At 38.0% G+C, this 25,910-nt stretch overlaps 1 protein-coding gene across 2 annotated transcripts in view; it reads right to left on the minus strand.

Annotated features, from left to right (window-relative positions):
- AUH (AU RNA binding methylglutaconyl-CoA hydratase) overlaps positions 1 to 25,910 on the minus strand; it is a 138,252-nt gene that overhangs the window by 57,004 nt on the left and 55,338 nt on the right. For both annotated transcript variants that reach the window (XM_064139912.1, XM_064139913.1), the window contains 2 exons: positions 17,103 to 17,195; positions 16,112 to 16,168 (listed from right to left, as the gene is read on the minus strand). In XM_064139912.1, the coding sequence (XP_063995982.1) occupies positions 16,112 to 16,168; positions 17,103 to 17,195 (150 nt within the window). The remainder of the gene's footprint in view (positions 1 to 16,111; positions 16,169 to 17,102; positions 17,196 to 25,910) is intronic.

Genomic DNA, 25,910 nt, shown 5'->3' on the forward strand with positions numbered 1-25,910 from the left:
AACTGTTTATTAATTCACTCATTTGAAAGAAATACAAGCTGCATATTGCCTTGCTCATTGTCAGCCTCATGGTAATGAGTAGATGAATTCAGTGTCAAACTTCAGGATTTTAATGAAAGATTAATAGCTACCTGCTACTTTTCAGGATGAATTATCACAACAAAGAATATTTGGTCTTCAAATTATCACAATTGTCTTCTGAGAATTCTCTATTGATAGCAATCAATTCCACATCAACTTTTTCTCCTTTAAGTCTTTTGGTATTTTTCCAATATTGCAGAAAATGAAGACTGAACTGGAAGGCAAAGTTTATATTCAAAATATATGAATGAAAATATGAACATCTCCTCTGATCTTACGACTTCTGACTTACCAAATCACTTTATAAATCATACACACACACACAAACACACATATACATACAAATTCACTGGAAATTACTGGCACCACAGAAAAGAACATTCTAGCTTGTACCCGTTGTTCCTTATCCTCTCACTAGGCACCTTCATCTACCCCTCAGATATTTATAGATGTTTATAAGACTTTTCCTTTGCAACAGTCAATCATGCAATAACATTAAGATCAGCAAAAGTAATAAACCAGCACAGTAATGAAAAAAAGCCAACAACTGAACCCTAAGAACAGTGAAATTTTCAAGAATATTCACATGGATGATTAAATAATTAAACTGTTTCTATAACATAGATGAACTAAAGATTCAGACCAAGGCATGTTCCCAACATGTGAGTTCAATATACCACAACTATGAGTTTAGAAAGCTGTCAAACATTAATGCTTTTCTATTTCACACTGAAACGCAAAAATGAAACCAAATTCCCCCCAAAAAAACAATACTGAGTCATGATCACACTAATATGATGGCATGGGAATGCTATAAAACATTAATAGCATTTCCTTGTAAGCACTTTAGAAATTAATACAACTAAAAAGGCTTCAAAAGTATGCTTCAAACATTCATACTTTTGAAGTCTTTTGAGACACTGGAGTATGTCTCAAAATAATTTTGTTTTCCTGGCATGAAAAAACAACTATCTTCTGCTTTTATGTAATTTACTAGATCAGAATGTTGCTCTACATTGCTCATACCCAGTTTGGGGTTTCTGTTTTATTGCATACTAGAAAATTACTTGCTAAGAATTTATTTTTGTTTTATTCTCTTTTCTAATACAAAGACTTTGGTGGACAGTCAGCAGATGTAGTGAATAGAGGACAGCTTAATTTACTGTGTCACTTGAAAGAATTTGAAAACAAAGGAGACATCAAAAGATTCAATAGGCCAAGTCATCAAAATTTGCTAGCATTCCATACTCTAAAAGACTGGATATTATACAAAGCAGCCAGAGCATTTCTCATTCCTTACGGGGAAATCATGTCTGGTAAGATAAATATCACCAAACAGGGAAGTATGCAGTAGCTGCAGCACTTCATACAAGTCTCCATTAGAAAATACTGGTTTTAGCAAGACTCGTAGAGAAAGCTATTATTTTCTGTCCTATTTCGGTTTTGGGGTTTAGTTTTGCTTATTCATAAAATGTCCTTTCCCATTATAATTGAGAGCAAATGCAAAATACCAGTGAGTGTTTTAATTTAATTTCATTAATTCTCTTCTACCAGAAGAGATGTGTAGGATGATACTCCTACAGACAACAGAGCTTCTTCCCAAAGTAAGTGTTTGGCCCCTCTAAAGAGTTGTCCTCTAAACCAAAGCTTCAAGAAACCACTACTGATGATGAAAACTAAGACCAAAAGTGAGTGGCAATTCTTCCCATGGTTTGCAATGGCAGTTGGTCAGCTGCGCTGAAAGTTCCACCTGAAATTTTAGTACCTTTAGTATCACATCAAGTACCTCGAGAAGCTCCTGAATTGTATTAAACTAGAACCCCCAAAAAAGCCCAAAACAAAAACAAAGACCTTCTTATTATTTACCACTGACAAGTGGTGTCCCTCAGGGGTCAGTGCTGGCACCACTGCTGTTTAACAACTTTGTCAGTGATATGGACACAGGAATCGAGGGCACCCTCAGCAAGTCTGCAGATGACACCAAGCTGTGTGGCACAGTCAACTTGCTAGAGGGCAGGGATGCCATCCAGAGGAACCTGGACAGGCTGCAGAGGTGGGCCCAGGCCAGTCTCATGACATTCAACAAGGCCAAGGGTAAGGTCCTGCACCTGGGTCAGCGCAATCCCAAGCACAAATACAGGCTGGGTGGCAAATGGCTGGAGAGCAGCCCTGAGGAAAAGGACCTGGGGGTCTGGGTTGATCAAAAGCTCAACATGAGCTGGCAGTGTGCACATGCAGCCCAGACAGCAACTGTGTGCTGGGCTGCATCAAGAGAAGTGTGGCCAGCAGGGCAAGGGAGGGGATTCCACCCCTTTACTCTGCTCTCGTCAGACTCCACCGGATTCTGGAGCCCCCCACACAAGAAGGACATCGAACTGTTGGAATAAGTCTGGGGGAGGGCCACAAAGATGATCAGAGGGCTGGAGCACCACTGCTATGAGGACAGGCTAGGAGAGTTAGGGCTCTTCAGCCTGGAGAATAGAAGGCTTTGAGAAGACTTTGTAGAAGCCTTCCACTATTTGAAGGGGGACTACAGGAAGGCTGGGGAGGGACTACCTATAAGGTCTTGTAGTGACAGGACAAGGAGTAATGGGTTTAAATTGGAAAAGAGGAGAGTCAAACTAGATGTTAGGAAGAAGTTCTTTTACACTGAGGGTGGTGAGACATTGGAAGAAGTTGCCCAGGGAGGCTGTGGATGTTCACCTCCTGGAGGTGTTCAAGGCCCAGTTGGACGATGCCTTGAGTGACCTGTTCTAGTGGAAGGTGTCCCTGCCTACGGCATGAGTTGGAACTGGATGATCCTTGAGGTTCCTTCCAACCTAAACCATTCTATGATTCAGCTTTAATCTGTTTCCAAAGACTGGTTTTGTGCAAGTCTAGGAAAGTCTTTTCCCATACATATTGAAGAGCAGGGTTTACTGTACGCAGTGGTATTGCCTGATATTTTAATCAGCGTGAGCTTTCCGACACAGGCAAAAGTTTACTTTTCTAGACAGTGGATTAAGAGCCAGGATGCTGTGCACCTTGTACCACAGGGAATGGTAAATGAGGAAAAAATGAAACATTCAGAACTAAAGGTGGTGCTGAGTGACAACATTTCAAAGTGATTTGGCAATGCTCGGTTAATGATTGGAGTTGATCTTAAAGGCATTCCAACCAAAACAATTCTGTGATACTGAAGTATGTTAAAAGGCTCATAGCTAGGATGCAGAACAGAAGAGAGATGCCTTTAGAACTAAGTTTGCTGCTTATCTACAGCAGAAACAGAAACACTGAAAATAGAAGCAGCAATTCTAGGAACAGCCAGCTATGACAACACACTGTAAGAACTGTTTTCTCACCCATGAGTCCTTCTCTCTCAAAGGCAGCAGCAAGTTTGAGTCTCCAGGGCTATGTTACACGTGAAGTAGGAAAGGGTTAACAGCTATTCCATTACCCAGAGCTATCTACTGCCCTGAGCGACCTTCTGCCACTCCTGTGGCAAAAAATAATTCTAATTTTAATAAAAACATTGAGTGGATGGGGGAAGAATATATCTGGAGCACCACTAAATTAAAAGTACTATTTTTAAACATTAACAAGTACATTGGTGATCCTATAATGTGCTTTTTTCGAGCACCTACATGTGTGGAATTTCTCTGCTTTTTCAGAAGCAACCAGAACATTTTTCAGATATATTATGGTATAATGTGGTGTAAAACAACCACTTAAACTATCTTTCTCCAATATTCATTAATTACAAGTATTTTCCTGTTGATTAAGTTGCTGGCTTGTTTTCATTAACAGTCAGGCTCTTCTACATGATCACAACAAAAAAAGTTACATTGAACAGATATCCTGTAACTAATCACCTGGTAGGGTGACCATGACTATTTCCAGACACTTCCTCTGCCTCTGTAAGCCAGTGACAGATTGCAGTTATTAACAGGTCAGTGAATAAATTAATTCCAGGGCACTGGAAATTATGTTCATGAAATGAAAAGTGGCCTTGCTGAGACTGCATCACTATTTCTAGACTGTGTGCTTGAACACCAAATAAATCTCACAACTTGGATGAGTGCCACAAACTAGTGACCTACTTTCATTAGGGTGGGAAAAGACTAGCAATTGGTCCTATGAGAGCAGACTACCAAAATAACTTCACGCAAAAACATTCCATAGGGAATTTTCTTTAAATCAGACATTTTCCAATCTAACATCACTGAAAACTCTCTACTCCCAAACTTCTGCAGTCTGAGACACACTAAAGTTAAAATGCACTTACACTACTCAAGCTGACAATCCTATAAAAGATTCCAAATAAACAGAATAAATATTATCTTCTTTCCATCTCATTATCTGTTTCCATCTCATTCATAATAATTTAATACTGTTTTAAATGAAAACAACTTTAGCATTTTCAGTGAAAAATGGAACACTCCATGCTTAAACAAAGAGTTTTTTTCTATTAAAAGTAAGTCTATTTTTAAATATTCAGCACACAGTAGTCTGCTCAGTAATCTTCCTTGATTAAAAATTCCTTGGCCTCTCTTCAAAAAACACACTTGAGTATGGATGAGCTCAACAGCTGTCGACGTAATTTTTAGGAACTTACCAAGCATTGTTGCGTCTATACTAGCCCCCATTTACACACTCCAGCTGGTACTCCAGAGCCCCACTCCCAATTCTACGCCCCCAGTAACATCTATATTGAGATGGAGACATACTCATGAGAGCAGTCTTAATAATAACACACAGAGCAATATATTTCACTGCCTTCATCTTTCCTAAGACTGTTGCTTCCCATAAATTGCTTTCCATTCACTCAGCAAATGAAGTGCAGAAGGTAATCTGAAATACTTGAAGAAAACTATTCCTGCCCTTCAAAAAAAATCACACAGTGTTCTTTCATAAGCCACTCAAACATGACATAACCAATGCAATGCATTAGTTTCACCTAGTGACCCCTGCTTACACAAGGCCTTAGTTTAGTAACACATGACAATGACTAAACTGCAACTCTTCTCTGTGTGCTTGGCACAGCAAGGGTCACTTGTGCAATGTCTAGAATATAAAAGACAAAAACACTGTGTTCATTTAACCTTCTCAAAATTTTGGTTTTTCGTTTTTACCTCTAGAATCCCTGTGGATTCATTACTAGTGAAACAAATCTAAAGGAAGATCACCATTTTTATATTCTTTACTGTGGCAAACACCGATGTCAATGGAAATTTTCACCAAATAATCACACAAAGACTTGTAACTAAGCTTTGGAAGGATATACTCATAATTTCAATTTAAAAAATGCTGTGAGACTATCAGGAAAAAAAAAAAAAAAACAAACAGAAGAAAAAAAAAGATACATGGATATGTTTCTAAACCTTGCATTGGAGATTTTCTTCTTAATAAACCATTTCTTTAAGAGATTAAATAAGGCAGGTCTAGCATCTTATTTCTATGTCCTGATCTTTAAAAATAAACTTCTTAAGGCCTCAGGTTTGTACCTCCAATCTGCCCTGTTTCTTTGACAGCAACCTCCTGATGAACTTGCATATCTTTCCCCCTCTTTCTCTCCTGCACTTTTCTATCTTTGCTTCCTCGCACAGCCTCCTTGTACAGATCTAAGACTTTTTGCAGATGCCATTCCCAAGCATATGTACAGACTGTGAAAGTACAACTAGATCTGTCAAACCATAAATACAGTGCAAGGGCAGAGAGAAGGGATATGCCACAGAAGCTGAGTCACTTAAAACCACTTTAAGAGTGTCTTATGAGCTGTTTGATTCCTATGTATGAATGTTGCTTTTTATGAATCATGCAAGTCTTGTACACACACTTTTTAATCTCAGCTTCTGCAACTGAAAAACACACTTGGTCATCGCTTCTACAGAACTACTGAAAACCACCAAATGATACATAATATGATCAGCTACATGCGTTAGCATCTGATGTCTCATCTCCATCATCATGTATTAAATTGTGTCTATCATTGTGCACATTAGCAAGTTCCTTAACGCTGTAAAAAATATTTTCATCACTCTTTTTTACAAATCTCAGTTAGGGACAAACTAAGGACTAAAATGAGACGTTTATGTTTCCTAGCCTGTCAGTGCTGAGAGATAGGAGGGATGCACTGCAACTAAGACTTTAAAAACTGCCTATGTGGTATGAATAATGTTCTTCACTCCTTTTATTTTGCAGTCTTACACTGTCCTGTATATTTTTCATACACACATACTGACAGTTGGTCATGGTACAATTCCCAACCCAAACTGACTAGTCTATGTATTTTTGTCTTCATTCATCATTTATGACCGATTCTTTAAAGTTTATAATTTTATGTACTGGTCTTCTAATGCCACCTGCCTATTTTCTCTGCCTTTCCTAACAGTCCCTGAGGAAGTTTCTGTCCTTACCATTTGTGTTACCATAGAGTCTTTTAAGAATACAGAAAATGTTTGATAAATTTGCCAAACAGAAAATTACGTGAACAAAGGACACTACCAAGACAGTAAATAATCTCTGACAAAGAACTGAAGTAGCAATGAGTCTCCTTAACAGAGGAACATGGAAAGGTAATCAGATAAGAAGGTGAAGAACTTGAAAATTCAGAAATGCTGATTATGGAAGAAGATAAGCCTAGAACTTTGAAGCTTAGGATTTTTGTTTTAGCTCCCACTCCCACCAAAAACACAAGTCAGTAGATACTGAATCTTGTCTGTCTAATACCTATTTCCAAAATGTATTTTTTGTAAATTTAAAAAGGAAAAAAAAATAACTAAGCCAAGAAAATTTTATGCAACTGTATTTTCTATATAAACACTGGTTATTATTACTTATTTTTCCTTTCAGTACTGCATAGGCTTAAAAATGAGAAGCTGACAGAAAATAACATAAAACCTTTAACACTCAAGCGCGTGATTCGAAGTTTTAAACACAGTTTTGAGTGGACAAGAGAGCTTGAGATAGACACTAAGTGCTGGTTTCAGGACATGTTTGGGGATTGAAAGGGTGGTCTTCTACAAAGTTTTATAATTAAACAACTTTTGCTATTAAAACTTCAAAAATTCATTCAAAATTTTTCACAAGGTGAAAATCATTTCATCAAAAGCATTGATGAGCTCAGATGGCTCCTTATGAGAGAATATAAAAGTCTCTTACCTAATCAGCTGCAAATATATATTCAGATCATTTTAACCAGCTTTGAAAAAAATAAAGCAGCATTTTAGATCATTCTTTTCTCCATCACTTTATTCTCTCCATGCCCTTTTCACTTGAGTAAACCAAGTCAATATATTATACATTGTACCTGTACTATGAAACTCACTGTGAATTCCATGTATACTGTTACGGCCTGCCTAAACTACAGTTTCTATCCAGTTTCATAGTATTTTACACATATATATATATGCATGCTGAGAAAATAAAATTCCAAAAGTAAAGTTCTGGTTTGGTTTCTTTTCTAGACTTCACTCTTTAATTACAAATGGCACAGATATGATCTGGAAAGTATACAAATGGGATACTACAACCTTTGCTCACTGAAATAGTACTTGAACAGAGTTTAAATCAATGTGATTTGAGAAAGATGGAAGAAACCAAACATGTTGTATTTTTTTTTTTACATTTTTCTGGTTGTCATTCAAAAATGAGCAATCCATCAATCTCACAAAACAGTTTCCAAACTGATGAAAGCAAATATGTAACTATGAGAATGAGGAAACTGCTAACATTGCTCAGACTGTAACTAAATTTTAATAAAAGCTACCCATAAATTCAATTTTGATAAAAAGAACAACAGTTTTATACTCTCCCTAAGACATTGCAAAGAAAATTCAACCACTTTCTGTTACTAAGATTTGATTTCTCCATATGTACATTACAATGATCTCAGATCTTCCATGCTTTCTGTGCTAGTTTGAGCTAGGTAGAATATTTTGGTGAGAAGAACTAGACTACAGGCTCTGAAAGGAAAACAAGAGCGATGTCTACTTCACTCATAGGCTTACTGAAAGGTATAAGAACAAGAATCCAAACATAGATAAGGCACCGCTTCCTGAGGCATTGCCTGAGCTGCACTTCTCTCTAGCATGCCATCTCTCTGATTAATCCACTTTGCTTTCCAACCCCCTGGCCGAACCTCCATTCTTCTTAGGGACTGGGGTAAGGTTGAGAGGGGTGGGAGAAGGTGGAAGGGCCATTGGAAGCCCCTCCCGGGGACTCAGGTTTCTGGGAGGGCTGTTGTGTTTCTCTATTACCTTTTACCTTGTATATTTTGTACATTTCTGTATATAACTGTATATAGTGTGAATATCTGCTTGTATATTGAGCTAAGCTGTAAATATAAGCTTTATTCAAATTTCCAGAGCTGGCTGAGTCTAGTCTGGGTGATTTCCAAAGGGGGGGGGGGGAGGGGGGTAACACCCAAACCATCACACTTTCCTTTCCAAGAACAAGAGAAGTAATTGCCTTCTCTCATCTTAAACTTTCTCTAATTTTCAGCTTGGGTTCTAGGGCTTTTTCTTGTCCTTGTTTTACCTCCTCCTTACTTAGCATCAAAGGACTAACTTAAACTAGACACAGTACGCTGGGGTTGCTGAAATTTCTCAAAATGTCCAGTGGGTAGCTCTGATTCATAAGAAAAAAAAAAACCACACCACCTCCAAATTTAGGTAAAAGCAAAATGTTCTAAATGTTCTGCAACCTCTGATAAGACTGTCAGAAGTGGTCAATTTCTTACACTGAACTTCACATTTCAAGTAACATTCTGTAAAGTGTAGTCACTTAGGTGACTAATGATAGTTCTTTTCCTGTAGAAAGTACTAGCTGTGGATTTGCTATGGTTTTGGAAAGTGTTCTATGGCTACTTTTAAAAGGAAAAAGCACAGGCTGCTCTGTGAATCACTCTGGAAACGCTGTATACTTCATGTAGGTATAAGAGACAGTTCTGACGACGTAAGAGTCCTCCTATCATCTTCTGTATGTTGCCATTACTTCCAAAGTATTCTACTTATGGAAGCAGATTAAATTTGCAAAACATTAGTTTTATGTATGGAGCTTTTGCAGTGTTAGTATTGCACAAGATTTTGAAGTTTTGCCTTAGCATCATGACCATCACAACTGACCATAAAGCCAGGGAGAAAAGTAGTCATTTGATGAAAATCTACTTATTTTTGTTTAAGAAAACATTGGAACCACAGCTCTCCTTAACTTAGAGAAGCAGAACCAATTTACCTTGCTGTAGTAATATTACTTATACTGTGTTTAATTACTTCAAGACTGGATGTTCAAACATCTGTTTTCTGCACTATTAGCAATTTTTTACTTCAGGCCATTTACTTAATGTGATGCATAAGATAAACATTATACAGTATTAAAATGCAAATAAAGCAATCTCCGCTTCAGATGATTTAAGAAAACACATATAAATGTTCTTAGAATAGCTACTTCAGGGTTTTTACTGTATCATATAATAAAAGAATTGTAAATGCTCAGCAGTCACTATGACATCTTGTTTGAAAATTAATCTGTTGGGTTTACCTTTTTTTTTTAACTGTAAAGGAAGGTGAGGAGGAAAGTGCATCTTCCTAGTTGCTCCACAGCAAATGAATTTTTAAGAACAATATTGATAAAATGCTAAATGTGTTGGTTCAGGAGTTTATTTGAAACTGTATTCAACCACTATGTTCACATGGGAACCTTACAGTATTAAAAGTCTGACCTAAGATTGGTAAAAGCAAATGGGGAAAGTCAGAACGTAGAGACTAAAAAAAAACAGGAGAGAGAGAAAAACACAAAGCTAACCGATTACTTTTGACTTATTTTTTTCTGATCAGCCAGTCAGTTGCCACAAGATTACAAGCTGAACTTTAAAAATGTAAAAGGACTTACTCGGTGTGTTTATACACCGTGAAAATATGTAAAAACTAGTGAGACTTCATGGTAAAAAGAGATGACTAAAGTAGGATAGTGAAGGCAAGAACAGAGACAGAATAGAGAGATACAAGATTCCTCAGTTAGGAGTATAAAGTCATACAAATAGGCAGATCTTTCTTTTTAAATCTGTCATGATGTACTACAAAAAGCACCTACTTGCAGAAAAATGACGCTAAATGTGCAGTTTAGTTCTACAGCCATGAAGTTCTACCTCAGACACTAACACTGACACTAACTCTTTTTTGTATTTGTCAAATGCAATTTCTGTACTTTAGTTTCAAAAGTAATAGAAATCTGAGAATACGATAACAATACATCGTAGGATTCGTTTCAACTTGAAATGTCTGACATTTTATTTAACCTTTACACTTGGCTAAATCATACTGCTGCTGTTAGCGAGATCACATTATGTATGAGTTTTTCACATCTGGAAGTTCTCCTGGCATCTTTCTCATCTAAAATAGAAATAATTTTTTTCATCTTTAAAATAAACCTGGTAGCAGAAACCTTTGTGTTGTTTCTAAAATCAGACAATGAATCCTTTAATGGACAAATAAAATACACAACAATTACCTAAATCCAGCGTGTATTTTTATGCTTGTTTTCATTCTATGTAAACAAAAGTGATTTTTCAGATTGTTCCTCCTATCCTTTATAATCTGCAAGTACTATAAAACTTCTCCAAACACATTTTAAAGTTTAGGAAAAAACCCAAGAACCTTTAAAACAAGTAAAAAGATGAGAACACATAAATGTTGCCATTGAATCTCTCTCTTGCTGCGTACTACAAAGACCAGAATCAGTTCAATCTGCTATGGAACAGAGCTTCGGTTTCATCTTTGGCATAGAGGTTTCAAAGTAACTTTTAAGATACATAAAGAAGTTATAGCTTTTCTGTTTTGTTGGGTTTGTGCTTGTTTTTTGTTGTTGTTGTGGGGTTTTTTGTTTGTTTGTGGGGGTTTTTTTGTTGGTTTGGGGGTTTTTTGTTTGGTTGGGTTTTGTTGGGGTTTTTTTTAAGTCTTTTTAAACTGAATGCTGTCAAGGAAAGTATAATCTGAGGGATTATGTCCTGGGGTTTTATTTTACCTTTAAACAGCAGAAGACAGCTCTGTAATGAAGTAGTAGTAAGGAAGAACACCGGTAAATTTTGTTTTGATAACTTGAATGAAGTCATGCTAAATTAAACTCCTTCATAAACAAAACAAAACAAACAACCAAACACCACCACTCCAAGGAGGCCTGTAGCTACAGTATCAAGTCAGCTGTCACAAGTGTATGAATATCAATGAAGTTGCATTTTTCTAAAGGTTTTGGTGGAAATGTAATAGCTAATGAATACCAATACCTCGGCTTCACACATGAAACTTTCATGTAAAAAAGCAAAACTCCCCAAAATTAATTTGTGTTACATGTACTCCCTACACCTATCATGCATTATTTTCCCTTGTGGAATCATTCCATTCTACTAACAAAGTATGAAAGTTTATGTATGTTGTTTACATGCACTTTTTATCTTCTTGTAATAGATCTGTCATTGAGTGGCATACTATAAAAAAAAAAAAAAAAAAGCTTTTTATCATGAATTCACAGCAACAGTGGACAAGGGGAGGGCAACTGGTGTCATCTACCTGGATCTGAGTAAGACATCTGACTCTGTCCCACATGGCATCCTGGTCACCAAACTGGAAAAACACAGACTTGATGGGTGGAGCACTCATTGGATAAGGAACTGGCTGGATGGTAACACGCAGAAAGTTCTGATGAATGGCACAAGTCCACCTGGAGACCAGTGACAAGTGGCATTCCTCAGGGGACGGTGCTATTAAACATCTCTGTCAGTGATATGGACACAGGAATTGAGGGCACCCTCAGCAAGTCTGCAGATGACACCAAGCTGTGTGGCACAGTCAACTTGCTAGAGGGCAGGGATGCCATCCAGAGGAACCTGGACAGGCTGCAGAGGTGGGCCCAGGCCAGTCTCATGACATTCAACAAGGCCAAGGGTAAGGTCCTGCACCTGGGTCAGTGCAATCCCAAGCACAAATACAGGCTGGGTGGCAAATGGCTGGAGGGCAGCCCTGAGGAAAAGGACCTGGGGGTCTGGGTTGATGAAAAGCTCAACATGAGCTGGCAGTGTGCACATGCAGCCCAGACAGCAACTGTGTGCTGGGCTGCATCAAGAGAAGTGTGGCCAGCAGGGCAAGGGAGGGGATTTGGTCCCTTTTACTCTGCTCTTGTTAGACCCCACCTGGAGTACTGTGTGCAGTTCTGGAGCCCCCACACAAGAAGGACATCGAACTGTTGGAATAAGTCTGGGGGAGGGCCACGAAGATAATCAGAGGACTGGAGCACCTCTCCTGTGAGGACAGGCTATAAAAGTTGCAGCTCCTTATGCTGCAAGTCATTTCTTATGAAACCTTGTCTGATATGAACCCTTTGCTGCCCAGTGGGAAGAGTATTCTGCCATAAAAACATTTTCCACAGAGAGGACATCCACAACACTTCCCTCCTGTGCCCCATTCTTTCATGATCAAGGATAATTCATCTGTGCTGAAACTTTTTGTCTGAGAACAACAGAATTTCCCCTTCACCGGGCCATCTGCTTTGAGTGACATTCAAGAGACTTAGGGGTTTTTGTGTCCATTGGCCTATAGTCCAATTAAACCACAACCAGCCTACACACTGCAAGTTCACAGAGAAGACAAGTGATGAAGAAAAAAGGCTGAACAAACATTGCTGAAAAGCAATACAGCTGAGACAAAACACTCTGGGAGGTTCCTGGAGTGCGTGGACGATAACTTTCTGACACAGCTAGTGAGTGAGCCAATTCAGGAATGCTCCCTGCTAGACCTGTTCACAACCAGAGGACTTGCAAGAACTGTGAAAGTTGGCAGCTGCCTCGGAAACTGTGAAATGGCACATTCTACTAATATTCGTCTAACATTGCTTTCTGAGTATAACTTTGTGGGTTTTCTCAAACCAGGAAAACAGAAAATAAAAAAGTTTTTTCATATAGCCTCAAACACTCATCTTAATATCACCCAAGGTAAAAATCTTTATATCTTTATCATATCCTCAAGGCAGCTAATGGAACAGAATAAAGGCAGTAGTAGATTACCACGGCAGTAGTAGATTACCATGTTACAGAGACCTAATTTGAAGAAGAAACATATTTTGAGGAATGTTGCAGATGTATTAGATGGCAGCAGAAACCTATTGAGGCCTCTTAATCACTACAGCTCTCTTTTCAGCTCCACTGTCATGATCTGCTTTGGTCCACAGCAGCTTTAAGTAAGTGCTGTAAGAAAACATTCCATTACCTACAAAGCTTATGGCTCAAGTGGGCTTATCTGGCTTCTCTACCCAAATGACACATGCAAAACTCCTTCACTCATTCTTCACCTTCAGATGACAGAGTATAATCAGTTACTATTTGGCCAACAGGAGTCACAACGAGCTGAAACATTCTAACTGCTCAACAGAACTGGTGCAAGTACAGGCTGATCAAGAAATGTTGTAAGAAGCTTAAATAAACTCAGCAAAAAGAGTCAGCAGAAAACAATAGGACAAAGAGAAAATTAATCACTGGACATACTACAAAAATGTTTTAAGTTCAAAAAGCATTACAACATCATGCAATCTGTTATATTTTCTAGGAGCTTAAGATTTATGGCCGAATCATTATTTCAGGATGAGTAAAACCAACCAACCAACCAACTCTTAAAAAAAAAACATTTTTTTCAAATCTCAGTCCTTGAGTAGCATGAAAATATTCTGAATGAAACACTAAATGAGTCAGAAACCTAAAATTTAAGGTAAAAGCACTGCAAGTTTGAAATATCTATACTTAACTATAGACAAGGAAATGTGAGACAATGAGCTAGTTTGAAGCTAGCTAGAACATTTTGGTGAGAAGGACTAGATTACAGGCCGTGGAAGGAAAACAGTGGTGATGTCTACTTCACTCACAGGCTTGCTGAGATGTATAAGAACAAGAATCCAAACATAGATAAAGCACTACTCCTGCTGGGGAGCTCCGAGAAGCACCTCCGTTTCTCTGATTAATCCACTTTGGCTCCTAACCCCTTGGCCAAAACTCCATTCTTCCTTGGGACTGGGGTAAGGTTGAGAGGGGTGGGAGAAGGTGGAAAGGCTCTTGGAAGCCCCTCCTGCGGACTCAGGTTTCTGGAAGGACTGCTGTGTTTCTCCATTACCTTTTACCTTGTCTATTTCATACATTTCTCTATATAACTGTATATACTGTAAATATCTGTTTGTATATTGAGCTAAGCTGTAAATAATAAGCTTCAGTCAATTTCCAGAGCTGGCTGAGTCTAGTCTGGGTGACTTCCAAAGTGTGAGGGGGTGGGTAACACCCAAACCATCACAGACAACATGTGCTAGCTTGAGGCTAATTGAAATATTTTAGTGAGAAAAAATTACAGGCTGTGAAAAGAAAACAATGATGATGTCTACTTCATTCATAGGCTTGCTGAGACATATAACAAGAAGAACACAAACACAGATAAGACGGAGCGTGTGAGAGTCTCTATTTGAGTTACTGGCTGTGCTTTTCTCCTTGGGCTTTTGCTGTGTAACCCAAGTAATTCTGCTTCTAACCATCCTTGCTGATCCTCCAAACTCGCCTTGCATGTAAGGCAAATTCTCAGATACGGCAGAGGGTTGAAAGAAGGTGGAAGGGTAGTTGGGACCCCCTCTGGGGAACTCTGATTTCTGGGATGGGTGTTGTGCTTCTGTATTACTTTTAACTTGTATATTTCTGTATATAGGTGTAAATATTGTAAATATCTGCTTGTATATTGTGCTAAGCTGTGAATATAAACCTTCATTCCTTAACTTCCAGCTGGCTGTGTCTAGTCTGGGTAATATCATAAGAGTTCGGGGGGTTGGGTAACTCCCAAATCATCACACAATGTAAGTTAGATCAACACTAAGAATGCACAAAAACTGGACCTGAATTACTTGAACTGAAAATTACACTGCCAAAACTGTCCTGCCAAATTTGTGACAAGAATGCACAAAAACTGGACCTGAATTACTTGAACTGAAAATTACACTGCCAAAACTGTCCTGCAAAATTTGTTACAAGAGGGTGGAGTGGGAAGACAAAGTGGCAGAAAAATTGCCAACAAAGAAATCACATCATTTTCTGGTTTTTTCTTCACTAGGACTTCTCTTCAAGGCATATTATTTCACAGTAGAAATATTACAAGGAAATATATGCTAAAAAAATCATATAAAATATTTCCTATCCTCTGACCAAAAAAAGGATCAGTCATCATAACTCAAGTTCTCTTTCTATAAAATGTAGTTCTGATCACAGAGAAAAAGAGACAGGGGAAAGTATTTACAACTCTACAGTAATCATCATGGAGCATTTTAAGCTGTGTATTAACTGCCCAGAATAGTTGTAGGATGCTATAGTTTCTTACACAAGCTTCATACCAGTGCTTCTATAATGTAAGTTTTATTTTCACCTCTACAAGAAAATTCCCCAGAACTTCCAGAAATGGAGACCAAATATGTATGAGAGTCACAGGGATGCATTTGTTTTCAAGTTACTTCCCTTCCTCCAGAAAAGACAGGTATCTTCATTCAAATAGTGATGAATTATCCATCAAATAAAACTATAAGGTTTCAGAACACAAAGACCTCCTCAAACGTTATTCATTAGATAACTTTCATGACCCTTAAATCCAGGAAAAGCCACTCAACTGGCCCTTTAAGTGGAAAATAAGTTTTTGACCCCCAAAAATGTGAAATAAACCCCACTGTTAAGACTGCTATACTTCCCATTATTAAACTCTTTACAGTCAGTTTACAAGCAGGATGAAAACAAATTTGAATTCTAAAGACATTATGGAATAGTGTGTAACTACTTAAATTTTTATGCAGTTAATTTTCACACTAAAAATCAGAAATACACTTTTGCAGTATCTTTTTGTAAGTAATAAAAGCAACAATGTTGAATATATGTCATGATCCTCAAGAGAAATACAAAAATAGGTAGAAATACATAGACAGCAGTTCAAAATCATATAAAAAGACATGAGTAATTTAGTTATCTATGGAAACAAAAGCAAAATATCCTTACCTGCACCTGGAATGATTGCCAGTTTTGTTTCAACTAGGCCCATTTTAGCAGATGAGGCTAAAAAAAAAAAGGAATTAAACTCCTACTATAATCTATATGGAAAAAAGTTGAAAAATACTGTAAGACTGACCTATCAGAATGTTAGTTTATTTCATTTCCTTCACAAAGAACAACAAATCACTTTAAAAGCATTTGTTTATGATAATCTTCAAATAGGTTCTAATGATCTGCCTTTAGTAAAAGATCCAACCACTCCCACCAAGGCAAGTTGTGCTCCTTTTCAATTTTCACACAGCAGCAATTACAAGTTAAGTAACAGAGACTTACTTTCAAAATGTAAAATACTAAAAGACTGTTACTATTCAACATCGTAAAGTGGGGTAGAAGTCTTATCTGATTATTATGAATTATTTAGCTGATCGAATATTCGCTAAGGTTTATACAGTGTTATATACTCTAAATTACTGGGAATTATTCAGGACCAGGTTTTGATTTACTTTCCAACTAATGGCTTTGCATTTTTAACAGCTGGATAGGTCAAAGTTCCTCTTCTCAAGTGCTGTTTCACTTTTCTAACAGCTTAATTGCTTGTGTAATAATACAACTTTTTTTTTTCCCTGCAACCTGTTTAGGCAAAACTAAGTTTTCTGTATTCTCCTCTTCCAAATAGAAGGGAGGAGAATACAGAAATAAAATATCCTAACAACTACATAACATTTCTGGTAATACTAATAAGATGAAAGACCTAAGAATAAAATAAAACATGTAACAAAAAAAAAAAAAAAAAAGAGTTATCGGTGGAAATTGCTAGAAATTAAACACTGAGCAAGCTTCTGCTGAGCAAGTCTGGGTTTCTGATAAAGCCCTTTAAAATAACTAGTTGTAAACAACATCAAATACAATGTAAATTTTATAAGACTGTTGTCAAAAGGTTAGTCTAGCCATTTGCAACATAGTAATCCCACACTCCACAAACAGGATTCCAACCTACCTGCCACTCTTATATCACAGGCTAGCGCAAGCTCTAGACCACCACCTAATGCAGTCCCATCAATCGCAGCAATAGTAGGCACAGGCAGATTAGCTGAAAAAGAAAGCAGCAATTAACACTGATCAAATGAAGAACATCTTGATGTCATATGCATCATAACCTGCACAGGCAAATTAGCTGAAAAAGAAAGTACCAATTAACACTGACCAAATGAAGAACACCAATACCAATAGTGGGAGCTCCTCATCTCAATGCGAGATCAGCAGAGGGAAAGCCAACAGCCTGCTCACTGCAACGAGGAGAGTAGCACCTGGGGGTGGGGGGGGGGGCGGGGAAAAAACAAAAAAACAAAACAAAGAAAAAAAACCCAACAACAACCTGCACAACCCAAAACCTAACCTGCTTGCCTATAACCACATCACCATGGTAGGTAAGCATAATGGTTTCCACCTGACAGAAGAAGGGCAAGCTCCTGGTTCAGTTTAAGAGGGACAGGGATCTGCTGCTCACTTTTGACAAAAATTTGATCAAACTCAAAAAATACACATAGCAGAGCTAGGCAAACTACAAAACAGGAATATTTCAAAAAGGCACATACCCAAACAGTCCCAGGTGACATAGAGATAGATACATCATCACACGTGGATGCTCTCTGTGTCTTAACATTCTCAGATGTGGTGTGGGCACCACTACTGCCTCTGTTCTTCTGTAAACCAGCAATGAACAGCTTAATGAAATGTGGGAAAGCTCTCAGTCAGATACACAGATGCTCATGATGCCAGTAGACATAACAGGTAGCAGGGCTCCAGAAGCCTTTGTGACCATGGCATGGTTTGTATTTAACTTATCATCAGTGTTCTGACATGGGGAAGTCATTTAAACATTCAGCTTGAAGTACTGCTTTTCACATCCAAAATGTTTTAATTCTCTTCTTTCCTCTTCACCACAAACTCAAAGAAGTTTGATGAAAAATGTACTTTTTTACTTTAGAAATAAACTCCGTTATTAAAGCTTTAATTATATCTAATGTGATGTTCACCACAAGGTGTCAATAATTCTAAACTATACTCAATGGTTTAGTAATATGTATTTGCTACCAAAGTTTCAAAGACAGTCAAAAGCAATTCATTAGTTGAACACTTGGATGCACAGCTTGTTGACACATTAAAACAGCTCTTGACAGCAACAGATTTTTCTGTAGATCTTAAAAAATATTTTCTTTGTTTTACTGTTTCAACCACTTGAATTCAGTGATGAGTTTATTCAGTCTTAGTTGGAAATGAAAAAAAGAAATAAAAACTGCTGAAAACGAGGAATGAGGAAATGTCCTTTAAGAAGGGTAACGTGACCAATAATTATTTATCTAGTGTACTAATTACTACTTCCTTTCCTTAGTCAACTAGTTTGTTCTAAACTTAAAAGCTGTGCTGTCTAGTTTACCTTTTCCCTTTCTGATAGATACACTTCAGAGAACTTAGTTTTTAAAAAGACAAGTAAACAAACAGAAAAATTACATGTCAATGTTTATCAACAGAATTGTCAAATTGTATACAAACATAGATTTTCACTGGGTAGCAAAATAAAACATCAAATCAAATAAAAAGCTAGTTTTAGCTGAAAATCATTATCCTTTTAATGTTAACAACTAATGTAAATTGTCTTTAGGGAAAGAAAAAAATTACCAATGTTTTTCAATTTTAAAATAGATGCTTTGAAACAAAAAGTCCCTTGGTTGCTGGCTTAGATTGTGATCAAAAGTGATCAAGTGTCTAAATAAATCTCCAATGTCAAAAGAACTACTGATTGCCATCTGCAGTATCATGCACTTGCCATCACTTCAAAGTGCCCAAAGTATCCACTGTATTTGCCATTGAGCATGGAAGCATGGCAAAGGGAATAAGAGCAAAACCTGCTTTTTTTCAATTTATTTTCCTCAGATATATGGAAAGGCAAGGAGAAAAAGCATCTCTCATTCCTAGTAGAATCAAATTGCTGCACCTGTCACCTTAACCAGTTCTCCAAAAAGTCTTGCAATCCAAGCTCAAGGCTGATACAGCTGATCCTAGCTGATACAGCTAGCACTTCTCTTACAGCTATCTGCCTTTGCTACAGGTAAATGAAAAATAATTCATCTGAATATGAAGGCATAGCCATTATTAACTGTGTTTTCCAGAAGTTACTAACTAAGTTTCACTTCTCAGGGACTAGCAAACAGTAACTAGAGTACTATTCACTGTATTCCAAGTTGGATCATTTTCCCAATGGTATGAAACCTCCAGATTTAGCTAGTCAAGTAAACTATACATGGAAAGCTAATTTATAGAAAGAGTATTATAACACACCTTAGTTTCAAGAATGCACTCTACATTACTATCAAAATACTAAAAGTCTTAATTCAAAAAGAGAAAAAGCAGTTTGACATTGTATGGTAGAATCATCACTTCCCAAGGATAGTAAAGGATGACCTGACATGGAAGCTGATAATGAATGAAAGGCAAAATATAAATTCTTCACAATACCTGTGTACATACCAATCAAAATTGAATAAATTAATGCTTTTAACATGTTCTTGTGAAGCATCAGAAAAAGCAATATAGAAAATGCAATTTAAAAAAAATTATCAATTACTCTAGACTGTAAAATGAGTTTCTAAGTTACTAGAACTAGAATATTCATATTTTGTAGCACAAGAGGCACATGTTCATGTTTCTGGGTAATTTTAACATGTACCTATCAAAATTCTTCAGCTCATAAAAATAGAAGAGGTTAGGCTTAACAAATCATGCCCTGTAGACTTAGTACTGAGACTTGCACACTTGAATTTTGAGAACAATAAATTACATAGACTCTGCAGTGTACATCCTCCACAATGACTCTACATTTGCTCCAAGTGACAGAAAAAAATTACTTAGAGCTCTACCAACAAGCACAATGGTTTTATTCTTGATCATTCCACATTTTTTGTCACACTGCAAACAGATATAGAGTGTTAGATTCTAGAATCTAACAGAGTGTTAGGTTCTAGACATGGTACATATTTATCAGTGTTCAATCATGTTCTATATAGAAAAGTCCATGAAAGGAACTAAAATTATATATAGAAGAAACAAAATAATTACAGTGTACAACACAAAGAAAAATGTAAAACACAGATTCACAAGCAGATGTAGTTTGAAAATGTAATAAGCAATATTAAGCTGTAGTCAGAGAACTGCACTGAACTACTGTAGTACCTAAAAGCATGGAATATGAAGGACACTAAATACTAAGCCAGCTCATACAATTAATTCATAAAGGCTTACTTTAAATATATGTTGCATTATAAAAACATGCTGCATACCTATTCCATTCTGCATATAAAGCAAGTGTCACAAGCAAATAGCAATATTCAAGTCATAATATAACATCAATGCTTAAAGATACTAGAAAAAGAAAGTTCCAAGTACAGCAAACCAAAATAACGGCCCATTTCAGTATACATTAGTCTTAAGTCAGCAACAGAGCCAGATACATGACAAAAATGCACTTCTGTATTTGACATCACAGAACTAGACACATAGTTGAGATTAGCTAAAGATGAGAGAAATATCAACAAGTAGACTGAAATTTTTTTGTGGATTAAATTAACTGAGTAACAATCTGTTAGGGCAGAAGGCAATACAGACTCTGTAAAAGGATGCTGTCATAGGTTAAGGGAAGTTAAGGGTTGATTGTTATAACCCCAAAGAAAAAGTCCTCCAAAAGATAGAAAGTCTCAGGGGGTGTCACAGATGAGGTTTCCCAGTGCCTACGCCCATTTGGTGGAAGGGAGAAATTAATTAATGCGAGAGGATATTTATAAAAATATAAGTATTTATTAACTTCCAATATTTCAACTCTCGCCACCCCCAACCACTGAACTTTAATATTAACAGGGTTCTTTACACTGTTATGGAGACATTCTAGGATATAAATCTACAGGACTTATTAATAACTAGCAAACATTCAAACTATTAACAGGGAGAGAGTTTCCCCGTGGCTCAATGCCGCCTGAGGACTTACACTGTTTGCCCAGCAAAGCTGAGCTGAAAGCTGCTCTCTGCTTTATGGCAGGGGTAATAGAAATTACAGAGGCATCTACTCACAACCCTTATCAATTATCAATCACCCTCCGGGGCTGCATCAGCCTATTGCAAGTGTCCAATTCTTCAGGATCTCTGCCTGTGGACTTCTAGGCTGGAATCCTCTGGCGTCAGGGGAATGGCAGTCTCTGGCCTTACTGCTGCTGGACTCTGCTGGCTGCTCTCTCCAGGGGTACGCAGGCAGATCTCCAGGTGCAGAGGCAGGACTCTGTGCAGTCTGAGCATGGGTCCAACGCTTGCTCCTCAGGCCGACTGAACACAGACAAGTGGGTCTGCTCCCGACAACCCACGACAATGTGCACACCAGGCACTCATACAAAGGCAGGCATAAAGCTGCAAGGAAGTACACACACAGGCAGGCAGGCAAGCACATAGCAGAGCTGCAAGTAACGTGGGGGAAGCTGCACGTGAGCCCCTGCAGCCCTGTTTATCAACTGTGGGCTGAGAGTCAATGGTCTCATTGGCCACTCGAATGACCAATCAGGTTGGCAGTCAGCTGAACCCTACCACACTGGGTAAAACCCACAGGCCTGGACTCCAGGTATGGGAATCACACAGCCCCAGCACCAGGCAGGCCCGAGCTGGGCGTGTGGGGACTTACACAATCAGGTGTCCCTTTGTGCTCATTTACCCCTGGTGCAGGCCAAGACATGTCCAGGCAGAGCAGGCATAAATAAGCCTGCTTTCAGGCCTACAGGCCCTCCACGACAGGGGGATGGGCAGCTCATCCCAGAATATTGTGATTTGTTATTCTTCTCCAATTTCCTCCAACCTCTATTTAAGAGAGTACACAGCTAATTCTCTCTCTTCTCTCTCCCCCTCAGGAAGAGGGCACTCTTTATCTTGGTCTGTGGAGAGATGGTTTTCTTTTGGCCCTGGCTGGCAGGGAATTCTGCAATGTCAAAAGGCCTGTAGAAGCCTATGGTAGGCTTCTGGACAGAGAAAGAGGCGACATTTTGACCTGCTTTTGGGCCTGATGACACTGAGTATGGCAGAGGTTTTCTGGAAGGCTCTGGAAGGTTTTTGATCTGGTAGACCCAAATGAATAACTGAGCCTAACTCGTGAACATACTCTCTTTACCTGAATATACTGTATATACTTGTAAATATAATTTCCATTTAAACATCCAATCAGTTTGGAGCATTTATTATTTTGCTCCTTGGAAAGGGGTAAAATGCATTTTCTGTCCTTTTGCCCTGGGTAGCTCATGGCTTAAAACTATCACAGATGCTTATTTGCCATTCAAGGTATAACACAGCTGGAGTGACCAACAGGTAAACTGAAGAACTAAAACAATTAATAGCAAGGAAAAAAATCCATTAAGAGAAACTAAACATAGTAATACGATACAGCTAATTAAGTGGATAGGGCTGGGTGCTAAGTTGGACTGGATGATCTTGGAGGTCTCTTCCAACCTGGTTGATTCTATGATTCTAAAAAAGGTCATGCAGAAGTTGGAAAGCATGACATCTAGTAATATAAAGAATTTGGGCTTGTTTCTACTCTATAGTAACCATGGATCTTTAGATTAACTTCAAGAATGCTTCCCCAGTGAGTATTTATTTTATGTGTAGTTTTAGATTAGGCTGACCAGCAGTGTCTTGTAACCTTGGGAGCCTTCTACTCTCCTGTGACTCTGTAACTGAAATACACAGAGCAGAGTAAGCTAAACTCTCCCACAATTTTGTCACAAGTACAGAATGTCACAGAAGGAGGACTTCGCATTTAAGCATATAAAAACACATGGAATGTGTGGGAAGCAGTCTCAAAGGATTAAGTGTTTTGAAGCAGGTAATTGTTATTTCATCTTTATGTAACTTTCCACATGATGTCCACTGCTAGTGACTAACATGGGATCTTCTTTCTCCTTAGAGATGATTCTGTGATGAGTAAAACACCAGCATATAAATACAGGCACTAGGTCTGGAGGATTTAACCAAGAAATAGTTTCTCAGATGTGTGTTACAAGCCCACACAGCTGATTCATATATTGCAGACACTGACATTCCCCAAATAGAAAGCAGAAGTTGCCTGGATTCTATTGACTTGAATTGTATGTGACTATTTAAGACTTCTGATTGATTCACTAAAAACGTTCTTATAAAATTACAAATACGTAAGATCAGAGTTAAGAGGAAACTGAATTACTCTTGATAATTGCTAAGCAAATATCAAGCAGTCTTTTTCCACTCCTGCGCAACCACAGTTTCTTACTCTTGACAGACAACTAGGAAAAATCTGCTTTGCACAGACACACAGGAAGAAGGAAATACGAAGAAAAGAATAAACACATACATTATAAGAATAACTAATAAATATAGAACCAAATTGAGAACTATTTATACACAACAGCAGCCCTGCCTTTATGACTGACTTAACATTAACTTAAAATACATGACATGCAGAAAAAAAATATTCAGAATATATAAAATCCAATGACACCAATCTCCCACAAGTGCCTTCCATGGAGGCACTTACTCTAACTAAGTATACTGTTAGCACCTGCACCACATAGTTCTATAAAAAGACTTTTTGAGCAAGGCACAAAATGTTGGGATCTAGGCTGTTCACATGTCAATGTGTTTTCTATAAAAACTATACATTTGTAACGCGAGAGCAATTTCACACAATCAATCCTAAGAACATCTGCGGCAGCCCTCCCTACAACTAGAACATAGTAACCATCATTAAAAACATGCCAAGTCCAGCAGACTTGGAATTCAGTTTCTCTTAAAGGTCTGCATGATTGCTGCAGCAACAGCCACACTCCATCACTTCCATGAATCAGAAAATTCTATGATAAGCCCATTTGATTTCTAACAATGCATAATTAACATATGGTCCCTTAGATATAATTAACTTCAAAGTACTTTTTTATAGATTATAACAACTATTTTCAATTTAGCCAACGACATCAGTTAAAACTTGATATTTAGGAAAGCTCAAATGAAGCCCACTTCAAAGCATGTCTTTTAAAGTATTTGATATGAGATGACAAAATTAAAATAAGTCACCTTAATTCCCCTTGCGTTTCCTCTGTTGTGCTCCTATATCTGGACAATGTTGAAAAAAAGTCTGCATCGTTCATCTTTATCCAGTTACCTCTGGCTATACACCTTCAGAAAGAACAGTTATTCAGATGTAAATCACAACCTAGTTACTACCTCTAGCACTTACTGAACCAGATTCACAAGCCTGACCTGTCTTTAATCATCAGATGGTCTAAGAAGAATTGTTTCCCAGTACTGACTAGAAAAAAAGTAGTGAGACTACTTCCATCAAAACTTTTGAGTCTCCAACTAAGACAAAAGCAGCAAGAGAATTCACATTTACATGGCAGCATAACTGAGTTCCCACAGAATGGAGAAAGAGATTGTCAATCTTATTTATTCCACGTGTGCATTACAGATTATTTGACAAATAAGGTTGATTAATGAACAGCTCACCAGGACAAGCAACTTTGGGAGGTATTTCTAGCAGCTCATTTCTCTGTTTGAACAATGGATTTCACAAAACACAAAGCAAGAAGAATGAATTGCCTAAAAACCATCTTGTGTACTATATTATGTGAATTACTGGAGGAAAGTATGCCATAAATTGAGTGATATACAAAAAGCTTCACAGTTCATTATCTAACTCAAGTAGATGTGAGAAATACCTTCCTACATAAGCCTGCAGCATGTGAGAAACCTTTAAATCACAGAACGGTTGAGGTTGGAAGAAACCTCTGGAGGTCACCCTTCTAGCCCCTCTGCTCAAGAAGCATCACCTAGAGCCCCCAGAATAACTTAAAATCATTAAACATCTTTTGGGATCTTTTCCTGAAGAACAATAACAATATTAACAAGGCATACAAGCTTTGCACTTAAGAGTGCAATGTCAGCTGTGTTCAAGCATTTATTTACCTTGCCTTGTAAAGTACACATCAAAGACTGAGACAAACAGCATGTCCCAGCATCCCAGAAAAAACTTATTTTGAGTTAAATTTCTGAAAAATGCTAAGTGAGCATCCTGTTTGTCCTGAAAAGCCCCTCCTGCATGAGCTCAGACCTTGCAGGAGCCCCCCCAGTATGCAACAACTAACTGGACAAGAAAACAGTCGGGGAACACAGAGTGAGCTTGTGCATGTTAACATGGGACCACCTGCCTGACAGCTCAGCCTGCATGAACTGAAAGACCACCATTCTGAACCACAACACCTGGAACTGAACTCCTGTCACTGATCACATATAGGAGGTGAAGGCTTCCTGTTGTGAAAGGTAATGCTGATTCTGGTGCAAATATAGTCTAGCAGCTCCTGATTTATCGACAGCAGTGACCAGTTCAGAAAAAACTGCTGGACAAGGGGAACTCAACTCTGAAAATCCCCTACCACACTGAGGATGCCCAACACAACTGGACAGTAGGCCTGGATAAGCAAGTGATTTCTGAAAAATGCTAAGTGTTTCTCAGAAAAATGTGCATATTCAGTGAAGAAGAAAGGTAAAAGAAGAGAAGCTCCGACCTGCAGACAGAGCAATCCCCACCCACCCTCTTCAAAGAGACCTTCAGAATGCCAAATGACTTCGGGGTGACCTTTCTTCTCTCTGCATGAGGGTATTTCTTTCTTTTCTTTCTCACTGCTCCCCTGCCTCTCTTACACTTTCCCTCTCCTCATCCCTATCCTTGTGTGTGTATGTCACGTGA

The sequence above is a fragment of the Pogoniulus pusillus genome, chromosome Z (genome assembly GCF_015220805.1).
Source record: "Pogoniulus pusillus isolate bPogPus1 chromosome Z, bPogPus1.pri, whole genome shotgun sequence".
Classification (NCBI taxonomy): domain Eukaryota; kingdom Metazoa; phylum Chordata; class Aves; order Piciformes; family Lybiidae; genus Pogoniulus; species Pogoniulus pusillus.